The following is a 16,106-nucleotide window of genomic DNA, read 5'->3' as shown; positions in this document are numbered from 1 at the left end:
GACATTGAAGGTGCTTGCAAAAAGCAGAGACTAGCATCCAAGTTTCCCAGCCGACTTGCTAAACTTCTGAACCCATAAGGCCCTCAGTGAGTAGTACATGGTGAGAGAGTCCTAAGGGGAAACCTGCCTTAAATCTCCTATAGTTTGTCGACATTCTCGACAACACCACCATTTTGTGTCTGGTTTAGAAAAGGGAGAGAGGCCTGCTGGGATAGATTGTATAAACAGTTGAAATAGTAATGATAGCAGTAACTAACATTTCCAGAGCAGAAGTTGAATATGAATTAATGGCCAGCCGCTCCAAAACCTAGATTCCACCTTGGAAGTGTTTTTCAATGACAGATGTGGCCACAATGAAACTGAACACCACCTACAAAACCACACTCACCACCGACATGGAAACCACCATAACTTCATAGGTTGCAAAGCAGCAGGTTTAAATATTAAATAGACCAGATCATAGTAAAGCTAGGGACATCTCTCCCTAACTAGACAGCCAATTATGTAAGTTGATCACTGCCACTATTGTCTCCCTGCTTTCCCAACAATAGAACTAGGACTTGGAAAGAAGACTTAGAGGAAGAGGTATTTTAGAACCTTCCTTTCTTTTAGAACCCCTCTGTCCCACTAAGACTTTCAAGCCCCAAGTCTTAGTCTACGCTAAAGGGTGTGGAAGAGCTTTTTACAGAATGTTAAAGTTTTAAACTTGACTGTTCCAAGTTTTAATAACTGAAACTGGTGAAAAAATAATTGAATTAGCTCTAGATGTCAAGAGATGAAAAAAGGAAGATTTGACATAGCATAGGGAAAGTAGTAACTGGAAAAATTAAACAACCATTTCATATTATAGTTTCCACAAAATTAAGAGCTCTATAAAAACTGTTTGCATATATAAAGAATGTCTGAAGTAACAGGGTAGTTGGGCACAAAGAGTGTCTTAAAAATGGGGGATACATGTGAAGGGGGAGAGTCTAGTTCCAAGAAGAAACTTGTCCATAATAGCTGCAGTAGACAAGATAAAGATTTTAAAGTTTCCAAGAAAATAGACAATTAGAAAGTCGTTGGTGACTCTGATAGCATTCTCAGCACAATGAAAGGGGCGGCTCCTTTGGACTTTGATATTAAGGAAAAATTGATATTCCTGTTGTTTCTGTCCATTAGGCTTCATTCTACCTCTTGTGTGATTCCATTTATATATGACAGCCCATCAAATATTTGAAGACAACTCTCTTGCATCCCTTGGGTCTCTTTTTCTTCAAACTAAATATCCCATTTCTCATGCTTTTAAGTCCTTTACCATCCCGGTCACTTCATTTTGAATATACTTTGGTCCACTACTGTAGAATAGACTAGGACAACCATCTCTCTCAACCTAAGAAGTAGATTATTAATTCAGGCCAGAACTGTATTTGCTTTTTGGCAGTTCTGTCACATCATTTATCATTTTTGCTTTCCCAGTGTTACAGGGATTCACTAAATAGATTAATTAAATGCTTAGTGTACAACTTCAAAATTTCTTTCACGAAAATGGTGATTTTCAGCTTGAAGAGCTTAGGTTTTGAACTAATCCCTAAATAGGTGATCTTCTTCCATGAGTTTTGCCTGCCTCATAGGAGTCTTTGAAAAAATTGGGTCAATAACTATTTAAGAGTGTGCACACTAGGGTGTGTTTTCAGCAAAACTACAGTAGATCTGGCTGATTTATAAGACAAAATAGATTTTTTATTTTTTTCCTTAATTATACAATTATTTACTAGATGTATAGTATGTACCTACTACAGCAGTATAGCAATAAGATGAATTCTCTGCCATGAGGATCTTTTTGCTTGATGGAGACATTTTAATATGTCCATTAAATGCTGCTGTAGGAGTTAACAAGATGCTACAGGGCACTGTGATCATCTCACCCAGTCTTTAGGAAAGCTTCTCCAAAGATGAGTTTACCTATTTTGGGTCTGGGAGGATTTCAGGGAATTAGCTAGCCAAAAAGGTGAAATAATTTATGCAAAGGTCCCCACTTAAGATGTAACATGGCTACTGGAGATAGTAATTTAAGCTATGAGTATAGATAAGGTCACTAGGGATTGTATGTAGGTAAGAAAAGAGTTACAAGTCTCACTCATTTAAAACATAGGTAGAAAAAGAGAAATTCTGCTGTCTAGTTTATTGTCACTCTTCATTAATGATAATTAATTTCTTTTTAAAAAAGATTGATTGATTTATTAGAGAGGGAGAGAGAATCTCAAGCAGGCTCCATGCTGAGCACAGAGCCGACACTGGGCTCATCTCATGACCCTGAGATCACAACCTGAGCTGAACCAGGAGTTGGATGCTCAACCAACTGCACCACCCAGGTGCCCCCACTCAGTATTTTTTTATGATCTGTAGGTGTCTCTCTCTGATTTATGAAGTACCTTATCTAAGTTCATTCCCTTACTGAATAATGTAATACTCTCCTTAATTTTATAAATAGTCATTTTAATTTTTCTAATTAAACAGGTTTATTTCATTCTTTACTGAAAAGTTGTTGAAGAAGCATCATGTTGGTCGGGAGAGGGTGGTGGGGTTATGGACATTGGGGAGGGTATGTGCTATGGTGAGTGCTGTGAAGTGTAAACCTGGCGATTCACAGACCTGTACCCCTAGGGCTAATAGTACATTGTATGTTTATAAAAAAATGAAAAATTAATTTAAAAAAAAGAAGCATCGTGTCCTTTTATAGGGAGATGACAGTGTTTTTCCACTTTTACCACTAATATTTTTATTTACACACATTTTGTGGCAGCAACCATACAGAGTGTGTAGACTGTGTGAAAGGATTTAGTTCTTTCTCTCAAAAGCAATGAGAAATCGCTGAAAAGTTTTATGTAGGGAAATGACATGATTGGATTTGTATTTTCAAAAGGTCACTACTAAATTGGAAGACTAGAGTGGATGCAAAGAAATAAATAAGAAATTGCAGTTGTCTAGGCAAGAGTTGTTGGTAGTATGACTAGGAGAGTGGCACTGACATGGAAGGAAGTGATCAAATTTCAGAAATACTTTGAAAATAAATTTAACAGGATTTTAGGGATAGGGAAAAGAGAGGGAGAAGAGGTATCAAATAAATCCTGACTTTTTTTAAAAATCCAAAAGAGGATCACATTTCATAGAAAAAAATGAGTTACTGGTTGCATTTTGGATATGTAGGATTTGAGGCACTTTTGTACTTGGGTATTTAGTAGTAACAGAAGCCTGAAAACGGAAGGAAAAGTCCATGGTAGAGGGATGATGAGTAAATCATAGGACATACATTTTCTAGAATATTATACACCCTGAAACACGATAGCTACAAGACTATGAAGTATGTGAGATTAAGTAAAAATACCAGGATACAAAGTTCAGTAATAATTGTAATCGTATAAGAAAACATCCACAGAAAAAGTAATGAAAAGAAATATAGCAAATTTTAGCAATAATTCTGTGGGGTTGATGGATAGTGGAAGAATTTTTAAAAATTTAGATTTCCCATGTTGTAAAAATGTCAGCCTTAGAAGATTTTTAGTATCTGATTTGGTTTTGACATCAGTGATTTGTAATGACATTGGTTTATATAGCTGCTTCTGTAAACCAACCTAATTGTGATTCCTTAAGATAAAATTAATTCTTTTTTTTAAGCATGACTTTGTTTTTTTCTAAAGTTGAACAGAGACAAATTGTTAGTTATGTAAAAAGAACCTTTTTTTTTTCCCCCCAGTATTGGTAGCTGCATTAGTGAGTAGGCAAGTGCTGGTCATCTGCCTACAGTTCTCTGTTCGCTTTTCCACCTGTCAGCTGTAAGCTGTATAGAGGCATTGAAAATGTTTTCCTTTACATGCAAAAGCTCTCATGAATTGCTCCTAAATCCATATCAAGCACATTTTGTGTCTTTTAGATTTGTGGATATTAACTTTAACTTGTGATGATAGTATTCACTAGCTATGTTCTTTAATATATATAAATGAACTTCATACACGTCCACTATGCTTCTGATCTTGTATTTGCTCAAATACACTGTGCTGAGAAGGTTTATAAACAAGTTACCACCTGGTATTTTAGTTGCACCTTAGGAAATTGTTTTAATAAACCAAATTTACTGGATTATAAATTACAAACAATAATGGACCCATTTTAAGTATATATTTTAGTGAGATTTTACAAATATACTCAGAGAACCACCACAACAATCGAGATATAAAACATTTCCATCATCCCCCGAAATTTCCACATGCCCAAAAAGTTTTCTGTCCCCAAGCACCTAACTCCGTCCTATCACTAGAGATAGTTTTTACTCACTCTAGAGTATTGCATAAAAGCAATCGAGCTATGCATACTTTTTGTGTTTGGCTTTTTTCACTTAGCTTAATGTTTTTGAGATTCATCCATATTGCATATACATTAGTTTATTTCTTTTATTGTTGAGAATCATTTCACTTGTATATGTACCATTTGTTTTTTCCATTCACGAGTTGTTGCACATTTGTGTTGTTTGCAGCCTTTGGCTGTTACCCAAAAAAAGCTGCCATAAACATTCTGTGTATAACTATGTATGGACATGTGTTTTCATGTCTCATGGGTAAATATGCAGGAGGGGAATTGCTGATTCCTATAAGTGTAAATTTAACTATATCAGAAATTGCCCAACTGTTTTCCAGAGTAGCTGTACCATTTTGCATTGCCACTAGCAAGGTAGGAGCATTTTATTTGTTCCACATCCTTGTCAATACTTCATATTGTATTTTTATTTTACCTTATTTAGTAGAAATGTAGTGGTTTCTCACAGTGTTTTTAATTTGCATTTTTTGGTGTTTAATACTGTTAAACATCTTTTTATACATTAATTGGACATTCATTGGTCTTCTTTCGTGAAGGATGTATTGAAGTGTTTTACTCATTTTTATACTGGGTAGTTTGTCTTCTTGTTGAATTAAAAGTTTTTAGTATATATATTGGATACCAGTTTGCTATCAGATGTGTGTATTGAAAATATTTTCTTTCTGTAGCTTGCTATCCTTTTTTTTTTTTTTTTCTGTTGTGGTTCATGCTTCCATACCCTGAGAAATCTTTGTCTACTCCAAGGTTGCAAATTTATTCCCTATGTTTCCTTCTAATAGTTTTATTTTTTCAGCTTTTATATTTAGTTTTGTGATCCATTTCAAGATAATATTTGAGTATTAGTATGAGGTAAGATAGAAATGTTGTGGGTTTTTTGTTTGTTTGGGTTTTGTTTTTTGTTTTTTGTTTTTTTTGTAGTATGGGATAGGATTGAGGTTTTGTTGTTTTTTGCATCTGGGTATCCACTTGTTCCAGGATAATTTGTTGAAAAGACATTTTTTTTCTCCACCTTTATAAAAAAAATCAGTTATGTGGGTTTATTTCTGGACTCTATATCCTTTTTTATTGACCTATATGTCTCTCCTTTAGCTAATTCCACATTGCCTTGAATGTTGTAGCTTTCATTCTAAGTTTTGAAGTAGACTTTCACTTTCAGATTTGTTTGGTTATTCTAGGACTTTTGGATTTCTGTGTAAATTTCAGAATTAGCTTATCAATTTCTCCAAAAATCTTATGGGACTTTCATTGGAATTCCATTAAATCTGTAGATCAATTTGGAAAGATTTGAGTCTTATATTTCCTAAACATGATATACTTCTCCATTTATTTAGGTTTCCTTTACTTATTCTCAGAATATTTTATACTTTTCAGTGTAGAGCTAATTCATTCACATATATTGTCAAATTTCTCCAAAATATTTCTTGTTTTTGGAATTGATCATAAGTAAAATTTTTAAAATTTCAGTTTCTAAAGTAAGATTTTAATATTTTGAAATATATTGGGACTTGTTTTTTGGAATAGCATATGGTTTATCTTGGTGTACGTTCTAGATGCACTAAATGTATATTCTGGAACCGTATATTATCCAAGGTGGTCTATGAGGTCATTCAGATTTTCTATTTTCTTGATGATTTTCCTTCTTAGCTATTCTGACAATTATTAAGAAATGTACAATTAAATCTCCAAATTGAATTTATGTCTTTCTTTGCTTAGTTCTGTCAGTTTTGCTTTAAACAGTTATACTTTTAAAGAAATTCTAAGAAACAAAGTAATTTATCCCCTCCACATATATATACATCTATATACGCACATCCATGCACATAAGTACATATAGTAAGATTATACAATATTATAATTTCCCACATATTTGTTGTGATTTGTATTCTTTATTCCTTCCTGTAAGTGCAGATTATGATGTTGTATAATTTCCCTTTAGCTTTTAGTGTCCTGTAGTACAGGTCTGCTGTCCTATATAAACATGGTATTTCACCTCTATTTTTTTTTTTAAGATTTTATTTATTTATTTGACAGAGAGATTGCAAGTAGGCAGAGAGGCAGGTAGAGAGAGTGGGGTGGGGGGAAGCAGGCTCCCTGCTGAGCAGAGAGCCCTATGTGGGGCTCGATCCCAGGACTCAGATCATGACCGGAGCTGAAGGCAGAGGCTTTAACCCACTGAGCCACCCAGGCGCCCCTTTCACCTCCATTCTTAAACATGTTTTATACATTTATAATTTTTGATGAAGCTGTTTCTTTTTCAACTCTTGGAATATATAATTATCATATCTTCCAGCCTTTATTGCTTGTGATGAGAAATCACTTGTTGATTTTATCCTTGTACCACTGTAGGTCACATGCCATTTCTCCCTACCTCTTCCAAAATTAACTATGAGGTACTTAGATTTGGGATTTTTACATTTATCCTAGGAGACACTTCCTGTGCTTTTTAGATTTGTAATTGAATATTTTATCAAATTTAGGAAATATTTAGTCGTCACTTCTTGAAGGATTGTTTCTGTTTCTTACTGTCTCCCAAAGTCTAGGACTCCACTTAAGCGTGTTTTGGATGCTGTATATTGGTCCATGTCTCTGATGTTCTGTTCAATTTTCTTACTTTTTTTTTCTCTATTCTTCAGATTTCCTCCTTTCTATTGATCTCCCTTAAGGTATATCAATTATTTTTTTCCTTTCTTCATCTCCAATCTACTTGTGTGATCACCAAATAAATTTCTCATATAAGGAATAATAATTTTAAACTCTAAATTTTCTATCTGGTTCATTTTTATAGTTTCTCATTCTCTGTTGATAGTCCTTTTCTGTTCACTTATTGGTATATCATCCTTTAATACTTTGTTGTTGTTGTTGTTGTTGTTGTTTTTAATCAAGTATGCTCCATACCCAGCATGGGGCTTGAACTCATGACCCTCAGATCAAGCATCACATGCTCTACTGATTGAAACAGCCCGGTGCCCCTCCTTTAATACTCTGAATACATTTTACCGGAGTCAGTTTCTGTACATTGTGTTTTCCCTAGTATGGATTATATTCACTGATTTTTTATTGAAATCTTCACATTGTAAAAAATGCATTTTAATGATCCTGAATTCCATTCTGTTTTCCTGAGGATTTCAGGGTTTTTGTTTTAATAGACAGTTAACTTGCCCGATTTTAAATTAATTCTCACTTCCGTATACTTTGCAACAGATTGCATCTCTGTATCTCTGCTCAGTTTTACAGCTTTTAGGTTTTGCTTTTCTGACCTGGTCACACAGGGCTGTCCCTTACCATTAGAAACTTAGAAGAGAGCCAAATATTGATACAGAATTTATATACACATTTGGGGGCTCACGCTTTCTGTGATTCTCAGCCCTGAGTTTTATCCTCTGCCACGTCAAGTCAATAAGACTTCAACTTTCTTTATTACAAGATTCTGCTCATTGGGAAATGCATGCCGTCAGAGGAGCATCAGATTTGTAAATCTCACAAGATTTAGTTGTCTTTCAACTTAAAACTGTTTTCTCTTACCTACTTACTGTTTTTTCTTTCACTCATGCATTGGTAGCTTAGTGGTCAACCACAGATTTGGGCACATTTGGTAAATTTTGCAGAGCACTCTTAATTCAAGGATTTTTCTCCTAAAGTTTCAGCTATTTTGACAACACTGAACTCTACATTCTGCCACCTTAAGCTGGAAAGGATATGATTTAGAGCAGTCAGAGTTAAGGGAGCTTAAGAACCCCATTTTTGGCAAAAAAATAAAAAAAATTTTAAAAAGCCAGAAACGAACTTTTTACATGTCATGATCACAGTCTTTCAAAAGGGAACTGCTGTGGTTGATGTCTTCTTTTAATTGCTTTGCAGTGCCTTTAAATATTTATTTTTTAATGGTATTTTTACTTAAAGCTGCAGGAGGCTTTGTGCACAGTGCTAACATTACCACAAGTCCAAACTTTCTTAGGAATATTTTTTAACAGTGTGGTTTTTACAAATATTAACAATGCCTGACATAAGAATTCAATTAATATTTGTTGACTAAATTAATAAAGTCTCTCTTTTTTTAAATAATTAAGTAAATCTGCCATTGTCTCTTTATGTCTCAAAGTATTAAAGGAAAGAAAGGTGATATAAAAGTGTAGGCATGTAGCTTATCAATAATATTAGAAAACAAAGATATACATGAGTTTATATTATATCACAAAATCTCAAAAATATTAACACATTTTGTCAAAGAAACCTGGCATATGATTTTTTTTCATAAAAATTCAGAAAGAAGGGAGGATGAAGGAATAATAAAAGGTCGAAGAACTGTTTATTCAGAAAATATTTAGTACAAATTTTAAGAACTCTCAGATTAGTCTTCAATTTTAAATTGCTACTGAATTTAAAACCTAAAACACAAATGGAGAAGTAATACTATTTTCACAAATTTTATACATACTAATCTTCAGGCTACATACACTTAAGTGCTTAATTATTATGACATGTAAGAAATGAAGTGTGAGTTTACAAACTGGTTGGTAGGTAAGAATAGGTATTTTAGAGATGCAGTGCCTGAAAAAAATCTTAGGAAACCGAAAAAGAAAGTCTTTTTTTTTTTTTTCTATAATCATATGTAACCCTCTAAATTTTGTGGATATCAGAGGTGGTGTAGAGGATGGAGAATAATTTTGAAATCAAATTATATTAATAGTACTCACTTCCCATGGGCTATCCAGATAGGTCTCTTAGCCTATCTAACTGTACTTTTTGGGAAGACAATTATTACCCCATTTTATATACTTGTTTTAAGGAGGAAAATTGTTAAACATCTGAGTGTGCTTGGCATATGGTAGGATACTGACTACAATTTTTTTCTTTTTTACAGAAGAGGATAAATATAATACTTACTCTTCTTTGCTCTTCAAGTATTTCCTGGCAGAAGGAATCATCAATGGGCATACTTTATTGGTTGCATCTGCAAAAGAAGAGCCTGCTGATATTTTACAGGTATAGAATATACAAATGTAAAAATATTGCATTTTGAACATTTCATGAAAAATATTGCTTACATGTATATATAAGCTAGATATATGTAAACAAAATATATACATAAAATTTTATGAAAATTTTAGGTAAACAAGGTATTCATTTATCTAAAAACCATATTTAAATTAATTAAAACATGTATTTTTTTTCTCTTAAAGAAAAGTATCAAATTTACTTAAAGATGTAGTTTCACTTTTTAAATTAGTGTTCTTGGACAATTTTTTTAACTCTAAGTTGATACTGGCATTGGGAACAATATTAATAAGCTACTAAAAACTGACAATAAATAAAGTTATTACTATAATCATAAGAAGATAACTCTGTAAAAAGTAAAGGAAAACAACAGCATATTATCTGATATTATATTACCAGTATCCTAGAGACATAAATTAGAAGAAAGATACAGAAATTAGAAGTACTCATTTATTAATCTCATTTTGCTTTGAGACTGCCAGAAATTACTCTTTTCCGAATAACTAGCAATAATAATAAAATATGTGACTGATATACTCTATTCTTTTAAAGCCAAAACACACATTACACCTCAGAGAGGACAATTCTTAGTTTTAAAATTCTTAATTTCTTTGTCTGGAACAGGAACACAACTTAAGCCATTATTTGAATAGAAGATAGAATCTAAAGTTATTTTCTCCCATAGGATGTTTTCATTTTAGTGCATGGTCTGCAAAATAACAAACAACTAATTCATTTATGAAGAATTTGTAGCATAGTAAGTATTAATATACCATAGCTTTCAGCAGACACCAACAAATTCCTATACCCACTATAAAAAAGTTATATAATGCTGAGGTAAAACTAACATGATTCTTTCATATGGGTCAGATTTTGCTTATTAAGTAATACGGTCATAAAATCCAAAGGAGAAATCTTTGTATAATTTTCCAAATGATTTTCTTCTGGTTGCAGAGCCTGTTTTCCTTTGTTCTTACGTTTGGTGTTTGGCTTTTGTAATATTTTCTTGATGTTTTTGGTCTTAATCTCAATTTCTGGACATACTATGCTTGGTAGGAACAATAAAGGCCAAGATTATCATCCTAAAGAAGCTGTACAAGCTCTTCACGACACATTCCACCATAGTATGGAGACTAAGATTTTATATCAAACATCTTTATAGCCATGTAGGCAATTTTTGCCAGGCCAGAAGCAGGATAACCCTTGACTTTTGAACAACATGGGGGTTAGAGACACTGATCCCCTGCACAGTTAAAAATCCACATATAACTTTTGACTTTTGACTCCCCCAAAATAGTATTTCCACCTAATAATTGACCGAAAGCCTTACTAACAACATAAACAGTCTATTAATACATATTTTGTGCGTTATATGTATTATATCCTGTATTCCTACAATAAAGTGAATTAGAGAAAGGACAATTTGTTGAGAAAATCGTAAGAGAAAATACATTTACAGTACTATATTTATCATAAAATATTCACATATAAGTAGATCTGTGTGGTTAAAGAATCAACTATATATTCTTTTCAAAATAAAGTGTTTTATTCTTCCTTCTTATCTCCTGCAACCTAGGCAACTGATGTTAAAAATCTAATCAATATACCAACACATTTTGCTTTAGAGAATTACACTTTTTATTTGAAAACTAATCCCTAACACCTTTCCTAGGTATCTTGAATTTGTATAAGTTAATATTAAAAATCTCAGGATACTTTACTTGTCCTCCGTTGAATTATGTAAAGGAGTGAAGTTATAAATTAGGATTTCTTAAAACATCTACTTATTTATGTAAGTAGTTAGGTTCTGCAAACATTTATTCATGGAACAATTTTATGATACTGTAAAGAATATATAAAATTAGAGTAAAAAAAGTAGACTTTTAAAAAGTTGCACTTTTGACCAAGATATGTTAATGAGGATCAGATTTCTCTTTATCCCTGAACCAACTAAAAAACAGGGCAAAATACATTAAACAACAGTTTTCAAGACATTGGGCATCAAATAATAAAGGACAGTGGTGCCAGAGAGATCCAGAATGTACAAAGGGAGTTCTGTAAATCCCTGGCATTATACAAGTAAAGTTTCTAGGCTGTAGTGCTGTAAAAAGGAACCCAGCTTAAGACAGCATTAGGAGACTCATCTAGGAATGTGGCATTATGACATATTGTCTTAATCTGGAGCTTAAGTATAGTTTAAGGAAATATGTATGGGTGCCAAGTTGACAAGGAGTGGACTTGTGATGGTTAATTTTATGTGTCCACTTGACTGGGCCACAAGTTTCCCAAGTATTTGATCAAACATTATCCTAAGTATTCTTATGAGGGTGTTTCTGGATGAGATTGATATTTAAATTGGTAGAGGCACCTGAGTAGCTTAGCAATTAAGCATCTGCTTTCGGCTCAGTTCATGATCCCAGGTTCCTGGGATTAAGCCCCACATCAGGCTCCCTGCTCAGCAGGGAGTCTACTGCTTCCCCTCCCTGTGCTCCTCTCCCCTGCTCATGCTCTCTCTCTTAAATAAATAAACAAAATTTTAAAAAAATACTTAATTTAAATTGGTAGATGAAGTAAAGCAGATTGCCATCCCTAATGTGAGTGGGCCTCATCAAATCAGTATTAAGTACAAATAAAACTAAAAGACTAACCCTGCCTCAGCTAAGAACTAATTCCTTCTGACTGACTGCCTTCAAATCTGAGCATCAGCTTTTTCCTGCCTTTGATTCAGACTAAAAAATCAGTTCTTCCTGATTCTTAAGCCTGCCAACATTTGGATGAGAACTAGACCATCAGCTTTCCCGGGTCTTCAGCTTGCTGACTCATCCTGCAGACCTGGGGACTTGTCAGCTTCCCTAATACTATTAGCCAGTCCCTTTTTTAAAAATAATAAATCTTTTTTGTATTAAACTACAATTACATATATAATATGTACATATAGTTATATATATAATTTTGTATAAAACAAAGCAATATATATACACATATATATATACACATATCCTATTGGTCCTGTTTCTCTGGAGAACTCTGACTGATACAGTCTTACTAAAAATATAAAGATCACATTTAAAACCTACATGAAGAATTTCACATTTATTTATTAACCTGAATTCAATGATTATCAACTCACATTCTATATCTTGGCCAATTGTACAGATTAAAGTACAGTGATCTTTCCACCTTTTTGCTTTCATACTTATAAAAAATTTTTTTTAATTATGTATCTGTTTGTATAAAAAGTTATCTAAAAATTACATTTATAAGATTGTTTAGTTGTAAAAGATGTTATTGTTCAAATATTGTTCAAAATGTGCATGTGCATGAATGTGCTTGGGGGGAGAGGAAAGTGAGAGAGAATCACGAGCAGACTTCCTGCTGAGTACGGGGCTCAACCACAGGACCCTGAGATCATGACCTGAGCTGAAATCAAGAGTCAGCCGCTTAACTGACTGAGCTACCAAGGCGCCCCTATAAATACTGTATTTTTAGTTAAATACTTTTGAATCAGTCTTTTAAGTATATCCAACTGAATCTAAATAACATTACAGTTTGATGTCAGTACCATTATTTCTAGAAATATATTTACATAAGCAAGCTCTTTTTTAACATCTGGAAATTTTACATCATCTTTCCTTGAATTCATATTTTCTATTCCAGTTCTCACAGAGTTTTATCTGAATGCAATGTTTCATGTTCAAAATATTTATCAACAGCCTTATGATAGTTTTTCTGTAACAAAAATTCATATTTAAATTTAAGTACATTTTAAACTTGTCTGAAAAGACATAACATGCTAAACACATTTCTTTCCAATTTAGTAATCTTTTAAAAATTAGTGTTACATGCAGTATGTGAATGGACATAAAAATTTTCACATTTGCTTTATTAAGATATACCAGTCGACAGGTTTAACATCAGTTCTATTTAAATTTTTTATTTTTTCAGATGTGAGTTGTTCACAATTAAGTAAAATGGAGAGACAAAGTTGTGTTGCTGTAATGAATTTTTAATTTTTTCTGAGTAATAGACATATAAAAGATCATAGTGGTCCTTATCTTTTATTTGTTGGAAGTTTTTGATTTTGACTTAATTTTTCTGCTGGTTATTGTTCTGTTCAAGTTTTCTATTTCCTCCTGTTTCAGTTTTGGTAATTTATATGTGTCTAGGATTTTAGCCATTTCTTTCAGTTTGTCTAATTTGTTGGTATATAGTTTTTCATAATAATCTCTTATAATTAATTGTATTTTGTGGTATTGGTTGGTATTTCTCCTCTTTCACTTGTGATTTTATTTATTTGGGTCCATTTTCTTTTCTTTTTGATAGGTCTTGCTAGAGGTTTACCAATTTTTTAAAAATTTTTCAAATTACCAGCTCCTATTTTTCCTGATCTGTTTTTTTTTTTTTCATTTCTATATCATTTATTTCTGCTCAGATCTTTATTATTTCCTTCCTTCTGTTGGCTTTTGGCCTCATTTCTTGTTTTGTTTTTAACTCTTTTAGGTGTAAGATTAGATTGTTTATTTAAGATTTTTCTTGCTTCTTGAGGTAGGTTTACATTGCTACATACTTCCCTCTTAGGACTGCTTTTGCTGCCTGCAGGGGTTTTGGATCATTGCGTTTTCACTTTCATTTGTTTCCATATATTTTTTTTCTTCTTTGATTTCCTGGTTGACACGTTCATTTTTTAGTAGCACGTTGTTTAACCTTCATGTGTTTATGGTCTTGTCAGTTTTTTTTTTCTTGTAGTTGACTTCTAGTTTTATAGCATTTTGGTCAGAAAAGGTGCATGATATGATTTCAGTCTTTTTTTGTTTGTTGAGGCCTGATTTATGATCTAATATGTGTTCTATTCTAGAGAATGTCTTATGTGCACTTTAAGTGAATGCATATGTGATGTTTTAGGATGGGATGTTCTGAATGTATCTATTAAGTCCTTCTGGTCCAGTATGTCTTTTGAAGCAGCTTAGGTGGTTTTATGAAGAATGTTTTCTAATGACATCCAATCAGTTTTACCCAATCTTGTGTACTTAATATATTATCAAAGACATTAAAATGCGTCCACAAAAACCTAATGATCTTAAGCATATTTTCATTCTTGTATTTATAAGGAGTAGTCCAGAACAGTTTTTTTTCTTTTAGGTTTACTTTACTTATGTACTTACATTTCATATAGCTCTTCTCTGAAAATGTATCTTTTTTTTTTTTTTTTCTAAGAGAGAGAGAATGGGAGAGAGAGAGAAAGAGAGCATGAGAGGGGCAAGGTGAGAGGGAGAAGCAGACTCCCCCTGGGACTCTGGGATCATGACCTGAGCCAAAGGCAGTTGCTTGACCAACTCAGCCACCCAGGTGCCCCTATCTATTGTTTTTTTTGTTTTTGTTTTTTTAAAGATTTTATTTATTTATTTGACAGAGAGAGAGAGCACAAGCCCACAAGCAGGGGGAGCGGCAGGCAGAGAGGGAGGGAGAAGCAGGCTCTTTGCAGAGCAGGGGAAGCCTGATACGGGACTCGATCCTAGGACCTGGAATCATGACCTCAGCCAAAGCCAGTGGCTTAACCAACTGAGCCACCCAGGTGCCCACCCCTGTCTAGTTTTTGAGTTAACAGAACTTTCACGCATCAGTAATATTTCTTAAATTCATGATTATTTATTTATTTGTTTGTTTGTTTGTTTATTTATTTATTTGACAGAGAGAGATCACAAGCAGGCAGAGAGGCAGGCAGAGAGAGTGAGAGGGAAGCAGGCTCCCTGCCGAGCAGAGAGCCCGATGCAGGACTCGATCCCAGGACCCTGAGATCATGACCTGAGCCGAAGGCAGCGGCTTAAACCACTGAGCCACCCAGGCGCCCCTCCTGATTTTTAAAATTTCATATTTCTTTCATATTTCTTTCCTTTTTATTTTGTAATAATAAAACAATTTAATTTAAAAGAATAATATTCCATTCTCATTTTTCTATTAAGAAAGTACAAAAAGGGGCGCCTGGGTGGCTCAGTGGGTTAAAGCCTCTGCCTTCGGCTCAGGTCATGATCTCAGGGTCCTGGGATTAAGCCCTACATCGGGCTCTCTGCTCACGCGGGGAGCCTGCTTCCTCTTCTCTCTCTCTGCCTGCCTCTCTGCCTGCTTGTCATCTCTGTCTGTCAAATAAATGAATAAAAATCTTAAAAAAAAAAAAAAGTACAGAAAGTATTGTTTTTAACCTATATACATTTAATGTGGTCCACTTAGTTTTCACAAGTTTAAAATAGACTGAATTCAAAAATGATGGCTGTAAAAATGATAATTATTTAAATTCTCATAATACCAGTGGATAGACAAAGTTTTTAACATCCCTCTGAGAAAAATAAAATATTTTGTGCAATTTAAAATGAGATTAAAATGAGATGTTAAGGATTAATATAGATAATAGTTTTTTCTGCATATTTTTCAGCCAAGATTTCAGTGTTCCCAACTCAGTTAGAGTTATTAGAGTCATTTGTATTAAACAGCCCAACAATGAATGGACAAAACCAAGACATTAACAGTGTTTAGGGATACAACGTGGGGGTGGTGGGGGATGCTATAATTGTTTATTTTTAATTTTATGATGTATGATTGGGGATTTCTGGAACCTATAACCAAGGCAAATATTGCTGGTACAAGAAGAGGGAAAAGACAATCTTATAGACCATAATTATCTTAAAACTGTGTATAACTAAAAGACAAGTAAAGGATAAAAAGCCCCATCAGCTGCCTAAGATATATTATATAACCACCCAGCA

General features: G+C 33.5%; 1 protein-coding gene across 2 annotated transcripts in view; it reads left to right on the top strand.

Moving 5' to 3' along the window:
* ELP4 (elongator acetyltransferase complex subunit 4) overlaps positions 1 to 16,106 on the top strand; it is a 245,584-nt gene that overhangs the window by 20,522 nt on the left and 208,956 nt on the right. For both annotated transcript variants that reach the window (XM_046017915.1, XM_046017914.1), the window contains exon 3: positions 9,215 to 9,336. In XM_046017915.1, the coding sequence (XP_045873871.1) occupies positions 9,215 to 9,336 (122 nt within the window). The remainder of the gene's footprint in view (positions 1 to 9,214; positions 9,337 to 16,106) is intronic.

Source organism: Meles meles, chromosome 8, assembly GCF_922984935.1.
Source record: "Meles meles chromosome 8, mMelMel3.1 paternal haplotype, whole genome shotgun sequence".
Taxonomy (NCBI): domain Eukaryota; kingdom Metazoa; phylum Chordata; class Mammalia; order Carnivora; family Mustelidae; genus Meles; species Meles meles.
The sequence above is the reverse complement of the archived record's forward strand: the minus strand, read 5'-3'. Positions and strand labels throughout refer to the sequence as shown.